This window comes from Heloderma suspectum, chromosome 2, assembly GCF_057233095.1.
Source record: "Heloderma suspectum isolate Gila_16-S chromosome 2, 16-S_ref, whole genome shotgun sequence".
Lineage (NCBI taxonomy): Eukaryota > Metazoa > Chordata > Lepidosauria > Squamata > Helodermatidae > Heloderma > Heloderma suspectum.
Genome location: NC_139459.1, coordinates 364080509 through 364096866, shown reverse-complemented (window position 1 = coordinate 364096866; position 16358 = coordinate 364080509). Strand labels below are relative to the sequence as shown.

At 46.0% G+C, this 16358-nt stretch overlaps 1 protein-coding gene across 1 annotated transcript in view; it reads left to right on the top strand.

Moving 5' to 3' along the window:
• The first annotated feature begins 11304 nt into the window (after positions 1–11304).
• The window catches only part of TNXB (tenascin XB), a 110232-nt gene continuing 105178 nt past the window's right edge, over positions 11305–16358 (top strand). Inside the window, exons 1-3 of the mRNA XM_084830637.1 lie at positions 11305–11746; positions 13114–13788; positions 15131–15243. Coding sequence (XP_084686763.1) covers positions 11305–11746; positions 13114–13788; positions 15131–15243 — 1230 coding nt within the window. The remainder of the gene's footprint in view (positions 11747–13113; positions 13789–15130; positions 15244–16358) is intronic.

The window sequence follows — 16358 nt, the reverse complement described above, 5'->3', positions numbered from 1 at the left end:
GTCAATATGACTGGCAGGTCACCCTTTCCACGAGAGTTAGTTGAGAAAGGTAGAAGCCCATAGCTTCAATGGTGCCATTATAGCTAGACTTCAGGGCTGAAGTCTGAGGGCCGGGGGACCCAAATAACCATCAGGGCAAGCAGCAGATTATGGGGGTGGGTGGCAGGAAAAAGGCCTGGCATCAGCACCCAGCATGGGCTGACCCACCTGTCACCACAGTGTCTGTCTGTCTGTCTTTTTTCTTTATTCATTAAAAAAACAAACATTTAAGGTGCAACCTTATGCATGTTTATGGTGCAATCCTATGCATGTTTATGGTACAACCCCATGCATGATAGCTGGGACATGCTGGGAGTTGTAGGCCTTTTTGCTGTCTAAACTTGCATAGGATTGTGCTCTTAGAGGGGTAGGGCAGCTGGGTGCTTTGTGCAACAATGCACCAAGGATCAAGACATGCATGCCATCTTCATTTCCACAGAGTTTCTTCACTTTAGAAAAGGCTAAGACCCATCTGTTTACCCCCGGTATTTCCTGGTAGACTTCAGATACAATGGTATTTCCTGGTAACCGTTGCATGCCTGCAAAGCTACCCACCACTGAAATTTCCCACAATGCCCTGGCATAAGACAATGTCAGCCACCAAGGAGTAGTGTGGGAAATTTTTTTAAGGAGGTGGCTTCCCAGGCTCATATACTGCTGCCAGGTAGGTCTGTGGCCAGGGAAATGCATGAGTGGGAAGTGTGATATCGTGAAATGCACGATATCAGCACCAATGGAACTTCAGTAGAGATAGATGAATTTGTCAGTTCTGGTTGGTTTCTCATGTTTGGCTTGTGCCAAACCTCAAGAATGTTTCCTGTCTTTTCAGTTCATCCTGAACTTTTGAGAATTTGAAAAAAAGAAGGTTGCATGAAAATTCGTATGCAGTTTTGTGCTAATTTCTCCTAATATATGCATTTTTTCTACGCAGTTTTGCCAGGTGTACAATTGTTTTTGCTAGCAATTTTTGCAATATTAAACACTTTTGAACATTATTTTCAGTCATATAAGCATTTTGTGTGTGCACACACATTTTTAATTGGAGAACCCCATTGCAAAATCTGGAAATGTGCAAATTTTGAAAGATAACCTAGTTTCAGTTCACGTATTGGTTCAAAAATGTAAAAATGGGCAAGTTTGCATTAAAATGCAAACCGAACAAAGCTCTCCTCCATTCCGAGGCTAAGGCTGGCATCCATGTCATTGGGTCCTGTTGATCCTCTGCAGCTACCCGAGGGTGCTCGGTGCTGAGGATTGCACAAGTGTGTAGAGGACTGGTCCATCGATGGCTATATGGTACCTCCATGTTCAGAAGCCATGCACCTCTGAATGCCAGTTGCTGGGAGGGGCTATTGCCCTCATGCCCGGCTTGTGGTCTTCCCAGAGGCATCTGGTTGGCTGCTGTGGAAAACCAGGTGCTAGGTTAAATTGGTCTTTGGTCTGATCCAGCAGAGCGTCTCTTAAGTTCTTATGTAAGGAAAAGTGTGCAGGTAGCATTCTGCCCAACTGCTCACTAAGAAGTAATATAGTAACTACAAACATATTAGGGAGGCTCAGAAGGTGGCAACAAGGGAAAGGGCCTTCTCACTGGTGGCCCCCAGATTGTGGAACAGTCTCCCGACTAAGGCCTGCCTGGTGCCAACGCTATTATCGTTCCAGCACCAGGTTAAGGCTATCCTCTACTCTCAGACATTTAATGGCCTGTGATGGGGCGCTGATGTCAGCTGTCTTTACCAGGTTTAGTATCTTAATTAAATTGTTTTAGCTGTTTAAATTGTTTTAAATTTTGTATATTAAAAATATTATACTATGTTTTAGTGTCTTGAATTTGTGGTTTGTAATTTTTGTGAACTGCCCAGATTGCTTTGGCTGTTGGGTGGTATAGAAATGAAAATAACAGTAGTAGTAGTAGTAGTAGTAGTAATAATAGGCTACCTGTATTCATATTCTGACTGTTTTCCAAGGGTTTCCCCACCCTGTTCAGCTCTGTCACTACAACTTTTCTGGCTACAGCCTTGTAAGACAATCTTCTGTGTCCTATATATCTGTATGGGAGTCCTCTCCTCCCTTATATCTAGTAACTGTAGTCTGGACTCTTTAAACTTTGCACTACGTCAGTAACTATTTCCAGGGCTGGCTGCAGGGTTGAGGGAACCCTCAGCAAAATCAGTGGGATTGCTTGCAGGTGACAGAGGAGGCAGGCAGTTGAGCACTGGGTATCATGCCACCATTTTAATTTCTCACAGTAATTATCCTGACATAGTGTCATTCTGGCAAATTAAAATGGTGGCTTCCAGAGCCCTGCTGGAGGCCACCATCATCTCCTCTCATATATACCCACCTGGATCCTAAGATATCTTCAGAGGCCCTCTGAGGAGAGGTGGGTGACTACTAAGGGGAGGGCCTTTTCAGTGGTAGCATCCCAGTTACAGAATGACCTCCCCAGAAAGGCTCACCCGTGCCTACATTGTGGTTTTTTTGGCACCAGGTGAAGACCTTTTTATTTTCTCAGGATTTTTAGTCCTTCAGTTTCATTTTTAAATGTGTTATTGTGCTTTTAAATCTTTCCCTGCTGGCAGTTTTTACTTTGGTTATATTCTGTTTTAACGTGTTTTATTATGTTGTATTTTAGGGTTTTAATAATTTTTGTGAATTGCCCAGAGAACATTGGCTATTGGGCAGTATAGAAATGCGGTAAGTAGGTAGGTAAATAAATAAGATTTTCTACAGTGCCCCACAGTGATGCTTCTTTGAAGTCATTGTAGAATTGAAAGGACCCTTGGCAAAATCAGTGGGCTCTCAGGCAGGTGATAGAGGTGGACAGTGAAGTATTGGGTAGCGACCTGCCATTTCCCAGAGTCTCACTGGAAGCCACCATTTTAATTTCCCACAATGCCCCACAGTGACACTACTTTGAAGTAATTGTGGGAAATTAAAATCCAGTGCTGAGCAGATTGCCCAAGGCAGATGCCAGTGATGGCCTGGGGTCCTACCTGAGGATGCTACGTGCTGATGCCATGCTTGATAATTTGTGTGAATGTGGCCTAGGACAGTATAGTTCATAGCTTAGTGGTAGAGCCCCTGCTTTGCCTGCAGAAGGTTCCAGGTTTAGTTCTCCAGGTAAGGGATGGGAAAACGTCCTGCCTGAAACCCTGGAGAGCCGCTGCCCATCAGAGTCGACAATACTGGTCTAGATGAATCCATGGACTGACTCAGTATAAGGCAGCTTTCTATGTTCCTCTCTACTGAGCTCCCTCCCAGATGCTGGACAGTAAAATAAAATAAAGCATATTTCTGACTGTTTGGAAGTTATAAACACCCTCTAGCCATTTGGGCTCAATGGGATGCCCCTAATTTGTGTGTCACATGGAGAGTTGCCACATTAAAAAAAAGAAAAATAGGCCATGCTCCTGTGCCTCAAACAGCAGTCTGACACACAGAAATGCAGCAGGTAAAGCTTTTTTCCCCCATCACTTATTTCTATGCCAAGAAACGTTTCACCTCAAAAATTTCTGTGAGTGAGGTAGCTGCGAAAGGCACAAGAGCAAGGCCCTTAAAATACAGTTAAAGCTGGCAATCCTACTTGCAGTGTGCAAAGAATAAATATAATTCTATTCCTCCACCCCACAAGGCCAACTGATATCAACCGCCCTGTGGAAAGGACCACCAGATGTTGGCTCCTGCTCCAGTAGAGCTGGTTCTGTTGTTGAGTTTTGGGTTTGGGAGGCATGTGGTTTTTTCTGTATCTGTTGTATGTTATAAATATTGTAAGTCACTTTGAGGACCCTAGTTGAAAAGTGGGATAAAAATATGCTAAATAAAATCATATTTTTATTTTATTGATTGATTGATTACATTTCTATCCGCCCAATAACTAATTACATTTATATCCCACCGTTTTTCCTCTTGCAAAGAACCCAAGGCGGCTTACATAGTCCGCCTCCTCTCCATTTTTTCCTCACAACAGCCCTGTGTGTGCGGTAGGTTAGGCTGAGAGTCAGTGATTAATCCAAAGTCACTCAGTGAGCTTCATAGCTGAGTGGGGACTAAAACTTAGATCTCCCAAGTTCCAGTCCTACACTTTGACAACTATGCCACACTGTCTCTCTAAATAAAAGTAAAAGGTGTCTCAGAGCATATGAAGAGTGCCTTTCCCCTTACTGCTGAGTACCTGCTTCCCCAGTGGAGACCCTTGGCACCGAGATCTCCCCTGGCTGTTTTGTCCCAGTTCAGAGCTCTATTTAATCCCCCTTCAGGCTGGGCGTGTGGTGAGGTGACAGAATTGGCTTGTGTCGGGAATACCGGGCCGATGAATCAGAGCTGCCGCTCCTGCCCCCGCCCGATACATTGGGGTGGGGTGGGAGGAATGTGTGGATTTGATTTAGCCGGAGGAGTATCAAGCATGTGTGCTTATCAATCAAAATCTTTCTTATACTAAAAGGTGTCTGTTAAATTTAAAGCTGAGGGGAGTGGCAAGTCAGACTACTGAATCCTCTCGGAAAGGACTGGGGCCTAACTTGTGGATTTGGGAAGTGGGGGGGGGGGCTGAAGGAAGGGGGAGAATTTGGAAGGCACAATTCCTGGTTCTTTTGCTCTGTCCTTCTGTGAGAGGCTATTCATATAACATGAGGATAACAGGCGTTTTATTTACTCTCAATAAGTAACGGAGCAGCCCCTGGAGGGAACGAAGGGAAGTCCAGGAAAAATTATTGGAAAATTGCAGCACTTCAGGCCAACAGCTGGAATAATAATAAATCGGTGCAGGCTTTTCTCCAGAGCTCAGATGTTTGTTAACTCTCATGGATTCCAGCAGTTCATTGACCTGACTCCTGAATTGTGGGGGGAATGTTAGTTCCCCATCTATAGAGAAAGGTTAATTCAGGATACTGTTGTCACCAATCACACCGGGCCCCCGCTGCCGGGACTCTTGTGCCTTCAACAGCTGCATAGCAGGCAGAAATTCCACTGATTAAGCTTTTTATTTTTCCCCTGGCACAGAGATGTAGCTGCAGAGAAAGCTTCAGCTGCTGAATTCCTTGCTGTGATATGGTTGCTAAAGGCACAATAGCCCTCCCAAGAAAAAAAAAACAGGTGGCAACTCTAAGGGAGCCCTAGCTTAAAAAAAAAAGAAATTAAAAAGCAAATGGCTGTCCCAAAGGGCTTCTCTATATGAGGCATTTATCATGTGCTCATCATTCCCCACTCATGGTTGTTTATGGGTTCTTTAGATGACGTTGTGACTCTCCAGTTTCACTTCTGTGTCTAACAAGTACTTTCAATGAGTTTTTTTAGAGCAAGGAAAATGTGGTATTTATTGTAAAAGTGAAACTACTATTTCCACTTGTGTATTTGTGCTATTCTGCTATACCACAGTGCCACCTAGAGGTTATGTAGTGGAAAAGCAGGAAAGGAAACGTTCTTTGGGTAGTGCTCAGATCTCAATTCTGCCACGAAACTGAAAGCAGATACAGCAGATTAACAGCCTTGTGTAGAGAGAAGCTCTTAAGGAGGGGTATTTGCTAGCTTGGAAATTGATAAAAAAAAGAAGAAATGCATCATCTATGAAAGAGGGTAAAAGAGGATGCAGATTTGCATGAAATTTGCATATGCTAATTCATATGTATACACAATTTTAGAGATAGCTTAAATAGAAATAAAATACATCTGACCATAGTGGGGAAGAATGTGACCAGGTGACCTGTGTGCTTGCTCAGTCTGCTCTCCTGGTGCTAACTGTGGATGCGCAACTGCAAGACCCCTAGTCTCCCTTCTGAGAGTTCTTTACCTTTAAACCAGACTTGGACGGAACACTCATTCAAGCAGAGGACACTCCATCCCATTCCATTTTCACCCAGTTTTCCATTCCCCACTAACAGTCAGTCAAGATTTTGTGCTCCCTGAGCATGCTCAGCCCTTATTAGGCGATTTGAGGTATTCCCCACCCCCACCCCCTACTCTGAGATTTTTTGGGGGGGGCTTTAAAAAATTGTACTTCTGCAAACCTATTAGCAGGGTCCCCAAGCCTGCTGATACCTTCCTCTTGTGAACGGATGGTGCCATTTTGGCTGCATAAGTAATGGCACTCGGTGAACAGAGGTCACTGTTAGCATACAGAGAAATTGTGTAAGGCCCTGTTAATGTCAGAGGTGTGACTGGCTGGCACAGGAGAGAGAGACTCCTATATGTGCCTGCCCATACCTTAAGATCATCCTCAGCGGCTCTTCTCCATGAGCCCCTGCCAAAGGAAGTGAGGTAGGGGGCCACTAGGAGAGGGGCTTTTTCTGCTGTGGCACCCTGGCTGTGAAATGAGCTCCCTAGTGAGGTTCACCTGGCACCTACATTGTATTCCTTCCGGCGCCAGGTGAAGACCTTTATATTTTCCCAGGCATTTTAGCATTTTAGCTTTGCTGTTTTAAATCTGTATTTTAAATCTCTACTTTGCTGCTAGGTTTTATTCTGGTTGTATTGTTATACTGTGGTTTTAATGTTTTATATATTTTATATTGTTTTATTGTGTGCTCTTTGGTTTTAATTTTTGTGAACCGCCCAGACAGCTTCGGCTATTGGGTGGTATAGAAATGAAATGAAACGAACGAATAAATAAATAAATCTCCCTTCCTAGGCAGGTTCATTTGGCATCCTCTCTTCAGCCTTTAGCTTAGGATTGGGGATGTATGAGATATTCGTTTCAGTTCATTTCTGAGCAGGAATTACCGCATTTACAGCTTCCAGACTGAACAGGGACCTGGATGCAAGCTGCGGTCGAAGTCTGTACATTTTCGAGCTTGCAATGTGATTCACGGACACCCCCCCAAATTCATTCAACAGCATGTGTGCATTTGAAAACTGTGCATGAAAAAATGGGTACTTTTGAAAAATGTGCACAAATATGCTTTAATGAATGGGACAAGAATGCGTACATTTCAAAGATGCACAAAACTGATGTGTACATTTTGAAAAATACACACAAAAATATGCACAGATTTTCATGCAAAAAGAAAAAACACAATCTGATACGGACTCAAGGCAGAACGAGCTTTGAGATGGAATTCAGAGAACTTTGGCGAGCTTGAGTTTTGTTGATTCGCACACCCTTACTTAGGGTGGCCACTTCCACATCACTAAAACAGAGGACTAAAGAGGACACAGATCAGCATAACTTTTGTATATGCTAATTTATATATATAGCTACAACTTTAGAAATAATTACTAAAATTTCAATAGCTATACAATATGTCTCAGCAGAATAGTGAAAGCTGATGTGATTTGTGTGCCTGCCTGCTCAGTCTGCTATCCAGATGCTAAGAGCTGATGGGCAACTTCAAGGTCCCTGCTCTTCTTTCGTATGGTTCTTTATCTTAATCTGGATTTGGACTGAATAGCCCTTTAAACAGAGGACTGTTTTCTGTAAAGTAGGACCCATGACCACTGTACCTGAAATTCATTCATTTATTGCATTTCTATCCTGCCCAATAATCAAAGCTCTCTGGGCAGTTCACAGCATGATAGAAACACAATACCAAACATTTAACATTCAGAAATTTGAAACAGCTTAAAAACGAGTTTAAAACAATTGATAATAAAACTACCAGGACATGATAAGAAACTAAAATACCCCTTCATTTGCTGTCAAATGCCTGGGAGTAGAGGAAATCTTTACCTGGAGCCATAAAGATGACAATATTGGTGCCAGATAGACTTCACTGGGGAGAGTGTTCCATAATTGTGGGGCCACCACTGTGAAGGCCCTCTCTCTTGTTGCGACCCTCTGAACCTCCCTTAGAGGAGGCACTCTAAGGAGGGCTCAAATGTTGACTGTGGTGTATGATCAACATCTGAGTACCTTCTAGCTGGGGGTGCCATAAGCACTGACTATTGAATTCAAGTTCCATAGGGACTTATCTCACTTTCCCTTAGACTAGGATAAATCTTGCCATAGACCTGAGTTAGGAGCTCTGCCAGGGAAAAGTATATAATATTGTTAAGTTATCCATACCTGCGTGGAGTCTGAATTCAAGCCACTAGAGTTCAACAGACAATGCTATCGGGCAGTATAAAAATGAAATAAATAAATATCCCCATCTCCAAGTTCTGATAGGAATCTCATTAAAAAACACAGACTGCATTCCCAGCTATCAAGGGACTGTCTCCGAACCATTAGCGCCCATTGACAAAGCATCAGCCAATCATCCTGTACTTATTAATTAGCAAATCCAATCAGCAAAGGAATAGTCAGCCACCACCCATTAACAGTACTCTTGAACTAGCCTCTACTTCTTTAACAGCTGATCGCAGCACCGGCTCCAGGTTTTTGAGGGCCTTTTGGCAAGACACCCCCAATGGCCCCCCTCAGTACCTTCTCACCGCCATTGTCACCAGCTGCTGTTGCTCTCCTTTCTCATCATCGCTACCACTTGCTTGCTTGATAGGCGGTGAGCCAGGGAGCAAGTATGCCGTGGCGTCTGCTGTGCTTCCTTCTCATCACCACCATTGTTTGAGCCAGAGCAAGAGGCAGGTGAACAAGCAGGTCGCAAGGGTGAAAGGGAGGAACAAGTCCAGGGGGATCTGGTCAGTGGGCCCCTGCTAGGGTGTGGGCCCTCAGCAGGTGCCCAACCGTGCCTATCCTTGACTTGGTTGTATGGGATTCATGCAAATTTCACACATCAGTTATGGTCATGTAGGACCTTAGTCCCATGTGAAGTGGCTCTAAGTAAGGAGATCCCACAACCTCTGGAGGAAGCTCAATTCATCACCGCACAGCTATTATCATAAGACAGTTCTAAGGAGATGTTTGTGCTCCCTCTGTCCGCTCTGGCCTGCTCTTATCTAAACCTGTTTCCCCTTCCCTGCTGGCTTCCTGCTCTCAGACAGGTCTCCAGCTGCATTCAGAGCACCCTGTGGGTCGTTTTTCTGCCGCTGTTACTGTTTCCCAACCACCCGGCTTTGGCGAGTGCTCTGGGATCCCCGTCTGCAGGCCTCTGTTTGCATTCCTGCTGTCCACATCAATGTGATAGGCGATATCCACATTGTGCTTAATAATTCCCTCAGTGGCTTTTTTTATCCAATGGTGAGGCACTGCAAGAGTGGGGTTGAAACCCAGCCCTTTTATTGGGCCTATCTGACTGCAATGTATTAAAGCCACAGTGCTTGTGTGCGTGTGCATATGAGAGAGATTTTTAACACTTGTTAAGAGGCATGAAGTTGGCTATACCTGATCTACACACATTGCAAGTTTCCCTATTTATGAGGGACACTCTCTGTTGGCCTGTACTTGTTGCTGGCAAATCGTTTTCCCTGGTGTGGTTTAAAAAAAAAAAATCTTATATTTATTTCATTTATATCCCTTCTTCCCACCAAAATCGTGCTCGAGGTGGTTAACCGCAATAAAATACAAATTAAAAACAAAATCTCAATTAAAATAATGTAAAAACAAATTAAAAACACAACTATAAAATCAATAAACGGCATGCAACCAATTAAATTGGGTTTATCAGAACTCTTGTTTCTTTTTAAAAATAGTAATTCTTTTAACATGGTGTTTTTATTCTTTTATCTTATCTGCTGTTCACTGCTCTGAATTCTTTAGATGTGGAGCGGTATACAAATATTGTAAATAAATAAATAAAACCAGCTTCAGCAACAAAGCAGCTTACATGCCAAAGGCCTGCTTGAATAAAAATGTCTTTGTCTGCCAGTGGAAGGACAGTGACGAGGGGGTCAACATAACTTAGCGTCGCTCAGCAAGGAGTTCTGAGTTTGGAAGCAGTCACTGAGATGGCCCTCTGTCTTATCCCTACCAAACGTGCCTCTGATGGTAGTGGGACCAAAACAAGCACTTCCCCCAAAGATCTGAAAACCCGAGCAGGTCGATATGGGAGAATGCATTCTTTCCTGAAGCCTGGTCCCAAGTCAAATTTTGACTTCTCCTGCACAACCAGCATAGAAACCAAGTGGGCTATCAACCAGAGGAGGCAGGCTCCATGCCTCTTTCACCAGCCTGCTATGCTTGTAGCTGGCAACATTTGTTTAAAAAGGTAAAGGTAAAGGTGTCCCCAACCAGTCGTGTCCGACTCTAGGGTGCGGTGCTCATCCCCGTTTCTAAGCCGAAGAGCCAGCGCTGTCCGAAGATGCTTCCATGGTCATGTGGCCGGCATGACTGAACACCGAGGTGCACGGAACGCTGTTACCTTTCCCACCAAAGCGGTACCTATTTATCTACTTGCAATTTCTTGCTTTCGAACTGCTAGGTTGGCAGAAGCTGGGAGCTCACTCCGTCACGCAGCACTCGGGTCTTGAACTGCTGACCTGCTGACCTTCCAGTCTGCAGTTCAGCGTCTTAACCACTAAGCCACCCTAGTCCCTCATAACATTTGTTTACCAAACTGTTTTTTACTTATAAGAGAGGAGCTGGCCAAAGAGGGCCATAGTGCTTTGCCTGAACTCCACCAGCCTGTCTTATTTACAAAACTGGACTAATTGTGTACAAAGAAATGCTTCCTTTTGCCTGTCCCAATTAGTCTTCCTCAAGTCGGCACCCCCCAGATGTGTTGGACTACAACTCCCACCATCCCCAGCCAGCATGACCGATGGAGTTGTAGTCCAGCACCTTTGGGGAAGGCTGGTGCAGACTATCCACTTAGTGACGCCCACTTCTAGTACGTGTTTGAAGAAGGAAAATGTCCATCTCTTCCCACACCCTCCAAGCCATTCATAATTTTATAAACCTATATCAGGCAGGCCCCATCTCCTCAGTTCTTTCCCCCCACCTGTACTTGCTTGCCTTTCCTTGTAGGAAAGAAGCTCTAACCCCTTGATATTTTGGATTGCCCTTTTCTGTAACTTACTTTATTCTTTCTTTCTTCCTTTTTTTCAAGTATTTTTATCCTGCTCCCAAATCAAAAAGGCTCCCGGAGCGCCTTACATGCAATCAGTAAAACAAGACAGTCCCTGCTGACACACTTACAATCTAAAAAAAAGACACGACACACAAGAAAAATGGGATGGGGCGGGAAGAAGGGAAAACTCAAGTAATCTTTCAGCAGGGCTGGTGGAATGGCTTCACTTCCCTCTCATCTCCCGTTGCGCAGCCTGCTGGAATGGGATGGAAGAGCCTTCATAAGGAAGGTCTTTCCTGATGTTTCATCAAGGTTGGTGGAATGGCCCTGTTTCCCAGTCCAGTTCTACTACCACATGTTGCATGACTACCCTCTGCAGCATTGATTCCTTTCTCTTTCTTTTTCATCCCCTCCCTCATAGGTCTATACCATGGGGAGCTTGCCGAGAGCCATTTCCTTTCTCCTGTTTGTCTTTTGGCTGGGGGTCTCGTGGCAGGCACGTGTGCCCCATCCCAGCATCCCCTCCAATGCAACAGTCTTCTCTCACGTCTACACTATAAAACTGGCAGGAGAAGGCACAGAGATTGAAGGCGCTTCCCCTCCACCACAAGAGGCCTTGGGCCCTCCCAGCTCCTCCCAGGGAGGGGACCTGTTTGAGCACACCCTGGAAGGGCCCGACCAAGAGCACGTGGTGTTCACCCACCGCATCAACCTGCCCCCGCAAGCCTGTGGGTGCCCACCTGGCACTGAGGACACCCAGGACCTTCTCAGACGGCTGCAGGCGCTTGAGGACGAAGTGCGGACGCTACGGGACACCTGCCAAGCTGGGGGAGGCTGCTGCCCTGCAGCCACCAGTTCCCAGGCCAGTACAGGTAAGGCCCTGGAGGAAGAAAAACACGGCGGGGATAAAGGATCACTGTGTATCATATTCACAACCAACACTTGACTAGTGTGGCCACTTGCACGGTGTCAAAAAAGAGGAAATGCATCACCAAATAAAAGGTCAAAAGTACATGCTGGTTTGTATAACATTTGCATAGGCAAATTTAGATGTGTGGGGGCAAATTTGGAAATAATTATTATAATTTAAATAGAAATACAATATTTCTCACCATAGTGGAGAAGACTGTGACTGGTCTGTGTGCCTGCTCACACATACGGTGCATGTCCTAGGGTGGCCATATGTCCTACTTTACAGAGGACAATTCTCCATTTGAAGGTGTCCAGAATCTGAAGGGCTGTCCAGTCCAAGGCCTACTTAAAGATAAAGAACCATAAGAAGGGAGGGAGATCAGGGGCCGTGGAGATGCCCATCCACAATTAGCACCTGGACAACAGCAGACAGAGAAGCCACACAAGTCACCTGGTCACAGTCTGCCCCACCATGGTGAGAAATATTGTATTTTTATTTAAATTATAGTAATTATTTCCAAATTTGCACCAGTACATCTAAATTTGCATATGCAAATGTTATGCAAATCTTATTTATTTATTTGTTTATTTCTATACTGCCCAATAGCCAGAGCTCTCTGGGCAGTTCACAGAAATTAAAACCACAAAGCACAGCATAAAACAATATAAAATACGAAAGCTTAAATCTGTATCCTCTTTTAGTGGCCACTGTATCACCATTCCAACTCTTGTGTAGTATTTTCACATATTACTCCTATGTAGGGCAATCACAGATACAATAGGGCCCGGGTGCATGCCACTGGCACAGCCCTGAGATCGAAACCCCCCACTGACCCCACTCCTTTGCCATTCATGTATTTGGTATGGCTATATGGATGGAGGCACGATGAGCTGCAAAGGGGTGGAACCTGTGGGGTGGAACCTGCTTCCCACTGTATCCATGATTGCTCTACACATTCGTAATGTGAGAAAAAGACATGTGTATTGGAGTGGGGGCAGGGGGAAATCTCAAACATTACAGGAGGGGTAAAATAAGAACCAAAATCTCAGACTAGGACCCGAAAGACCTGGGTTCATATCCCCACTCAGCTGTGAAGCTCTCAGTCAGTGGCCTTTGGTTCTGTCATGCTTTCTCGGTGCTACCCACCTCACAGGATTGTTGTGAGGATTAAAATGGGGGCAGGAGAGAACCATGAAGTCCTTTGGTGGGATATAAATGTAAATCAAAACTGTAAAAACAAACTAGATGTTTATAGGTGACCTAGCCCTTTATCACCCCCATCACAAGCCCCTTCCCTACCTCATTGTCTCCCATTCCCTCACCTAGGTCAAACAGACATACGCACCTTGTGTTCACACCATGGCTCCTTCGACCTTTCTCGCTGCCTGTGTGAGTGTGAGCCAGGTTGGGGCGGCCCCACATGTGCCGAGGCAGTCTGCCCAGGTGGGTGCGGTGGCCCAGAGCGTGGCAAGTGTGTGAAAGGCCGTTGCCAGTGCCACCCCGGCTACTCTGGTATCCGCTGCGAGGAGCCACCATCCTGCCCAGACGACTGCAACGACCAAGGCCGCTGCGTGGACGGACGTTGCACCTGCTTCCAGGGATATGTCGGCCCTTCCTGCTCCGATCCAGCCTGCCCTCAGGGCTGTCAGGGTCATGGCCAGTGCGTGGCGGGTCGGTGCGTGTGTGACCCCGGTTACTCCGGAGCTGACTGTGGGACCCGGGCCTGCCCTAGCAACTGTAACCGACGTGGAGAGTGCCACAATGGACGCTGCGTGTGTGAGCCAGGCTTTACAGGCCCAGCATGCGGCACCAAGGCCTGTCCCAATGATTGCAACCAGAGAGGCCGCTGTCTGAAGGGAGCAGTGTGTGCCTGCCACAAGGGATACACCGGGCCAGACTGCGGGCAGCTGGCGTGTCCGGAGGACTGCAGTGGCCACGGAGAGTGTGAAAATGGAGTGTGCCTATGTCACGATGGTTATTCCGGAGAGGACTGTTCCATAGGTAGGCAGAAACATCTCATACTAAACATCTTGTTGGATGACCTTCTTACCTCAGGGACAACCCTACCGTTAGGCAGAGTGAGGTGGTCACCACAAGCAGCTGACTTTATGTGTCATAAAAGGGCAGCAAATTGTTTAATTTAATTCATTATTATTATTGTATTTTACTGCCATGGAGGGGCAGAGGTGCTGGTGGGATTTTCTGCCTCAGATGCCAAAAGAGCTTGGCCAGCCTTGGGTACAGTGCACCATGACTGGCGTGGGGGAGAGACACCATTTGCACTCTGTCTCGGGTAGCAAAATGTCTTGTTCCCCAATAGAGCCTGAGAAGAGTCTAAAACCCTGAAACCTCAGGTCAGAGCCTGATGTCTGGTAACCATATAAACGAGGCTTCATTTTCATAAGGAAATGGAGGTACTGGGAAGTGTGGTGGGTACAGGGCCTGTTCACAGCCAGGCCTCCAGGCCTCATTCGGTAATAAACTAACATGGCCGCCCTTTGTGGATTTGTCTGCTTTTGCTTGAACCAGGGGAGAAACAGCAGCAGGCCTTTTGTTTCTCTGTGAGGTCTTCCTAAGGTTCAGCTACAGAGCTAGGCCAGTGTTGGCCCCAGGGTTTGAGGGCCTTTGGGGGAGGCCCCCTCAATGTGCCCCCTCTCTCAATGAGTCTACCTTCTCACCACCATTGTTATCATTTGCTATTGCTCCTCATCTTCTTTCTCATCATCATTGCTCCCACTTGCTTGCTTAATAGGCAGAGAGCCAGTGAGCAAGCAGGCCGTATGGCATCTGCTGCTCCTTCTTCTCACCACCACCATTGTCTGGCTGGAGCAAGAGGCAGGTGAAGAAGCAGGTTGCAGTGGCAAGGAGTAGGAGCAATTCCAGGGCGCTCTTGTCAGTGGGCCCAAGCTGGGATGTGGGCCCCGGGCAAGTGCCCAATGATGCCTGCCCTTGATACTGACCATAGGCCCAGCCCTACCATTATGTGGAGTGAAGCTGCCACCCTTAGGCAGCTGATTTTGAGTGTCCTGAAAAGGCAGCAAATGTAATTATTTACTTTAATATTCTTGTATGTTTACTGCCAGGGCAGGGAAGAGGCACTTGAGGGGTTTTCTGCCTCAGGAGCCAAAGTAATTGGATCCTTTGGCTGTGCACTTTGACCGGCAGGGTGCCATTTGCTGCTCTGCCTCAGGCAACAACATGTTTGGGCCAGCCCTGTTCAGGTGGACACCATCTTGGCGAGGCTTTGGGGAAGATATGTATGAGAAGAGGAGTGGAGAAATAGCAGCCTCTTATTCTGTTCTACCTCTCCCCAAACACCCAACCTCTCTTCTGGCCTAAACAGAGATTCCATCCATCGGCGTCCGTGTGTCATATCGAGATGAAACGTCTTTCCGCTTGGAGTGGAACCACCCAGAGATTTCTGTGGAGGGATATGAGATCCACGTGGTACCCAAGGTAACCTGCTGTACTTTAGGACAATGTGCTTTGGGAGGGATAGTGATTGTGGGGATGGTACTTGTGGTGTGTGTGTGAGACAGAGAGAGGGAGAGAGATCCTACGTCATTTATTTCGCTAGCGCAGTGCATGCTGGGACTAGTGGGGTAACCTGAGCGGAGGAGATATTGTATATCTATTGAAAAATACAGACTGTAATGTATTTTTTTACATTAAAAAACATAAAAAGAGCCCTGCTGGATTAGACCAAAGGTCCATCTAGTCTAGCATGGTAAATTATGAACTGCAGATGCTCATCATGACAGTCCCCATAGCCATGCCCCCAAGGAGAGTCCAAAAATTCAGACCAGTTCTAGCAGTTTTCATCTCTACCAGGAGCAAGTCTTTGGTAAAGCAAATGGGTCCTCCTTGCCCATTCCAGACCAAGACACCCCAAAATTCTTTGCATTACAACAGGGAGCAATATTTTGTTGCTGGGAAAATCCCTTTCTTCCCAGCTGCTGCGAGGATTGTAACTAAGCTCAGAGAGAGCAGAGAATTCAAGAGCGGTCAGGAGAGGACATCAGTGTCCCTGGCTGGTGCTGCGTTCCTGCGAGCCCTGCCTCTGCTACACCTCTGATTCTGATTAACACAACAAGATGGCTCTGGGAAGCTGGGTGTGGAGGTGACAGCCCTCTCCCGCTGTAGGTGACAGCCTTCTCCCGCTGTAGTTCCCTAGCAACTGGTTTTGACAGACATGCTGCTGTCTCTGAGCCTCAAGGCTGCATGCAGCCATCATGACAAGTGTCCATTGATAGGACTCTCCTCCTCCATACATGTTGTTTAATACCCCATCTAAGGTAACGGCCTTCACCACATCTTTTGGCACCAAATTCCATAAGTTAAATGTGCATTGTGTAAAGGAGGATGTTCTTTTGTCTATCCTAAATCTCTTGCTAATCAGTTATTTTGGATAACCCGTTTTAAATGCACTTTCCCTTTTAAATGCACTAAGAATTGTTTGCCCTCCTCCCCCAGAAAGCCCCCCCACACACACACACACCACCTTCTGCATGAATCACTATCCTGGGTGTGCTTCCTAAACTGAGGACTGACCCATGCAGCAATATCTGTTG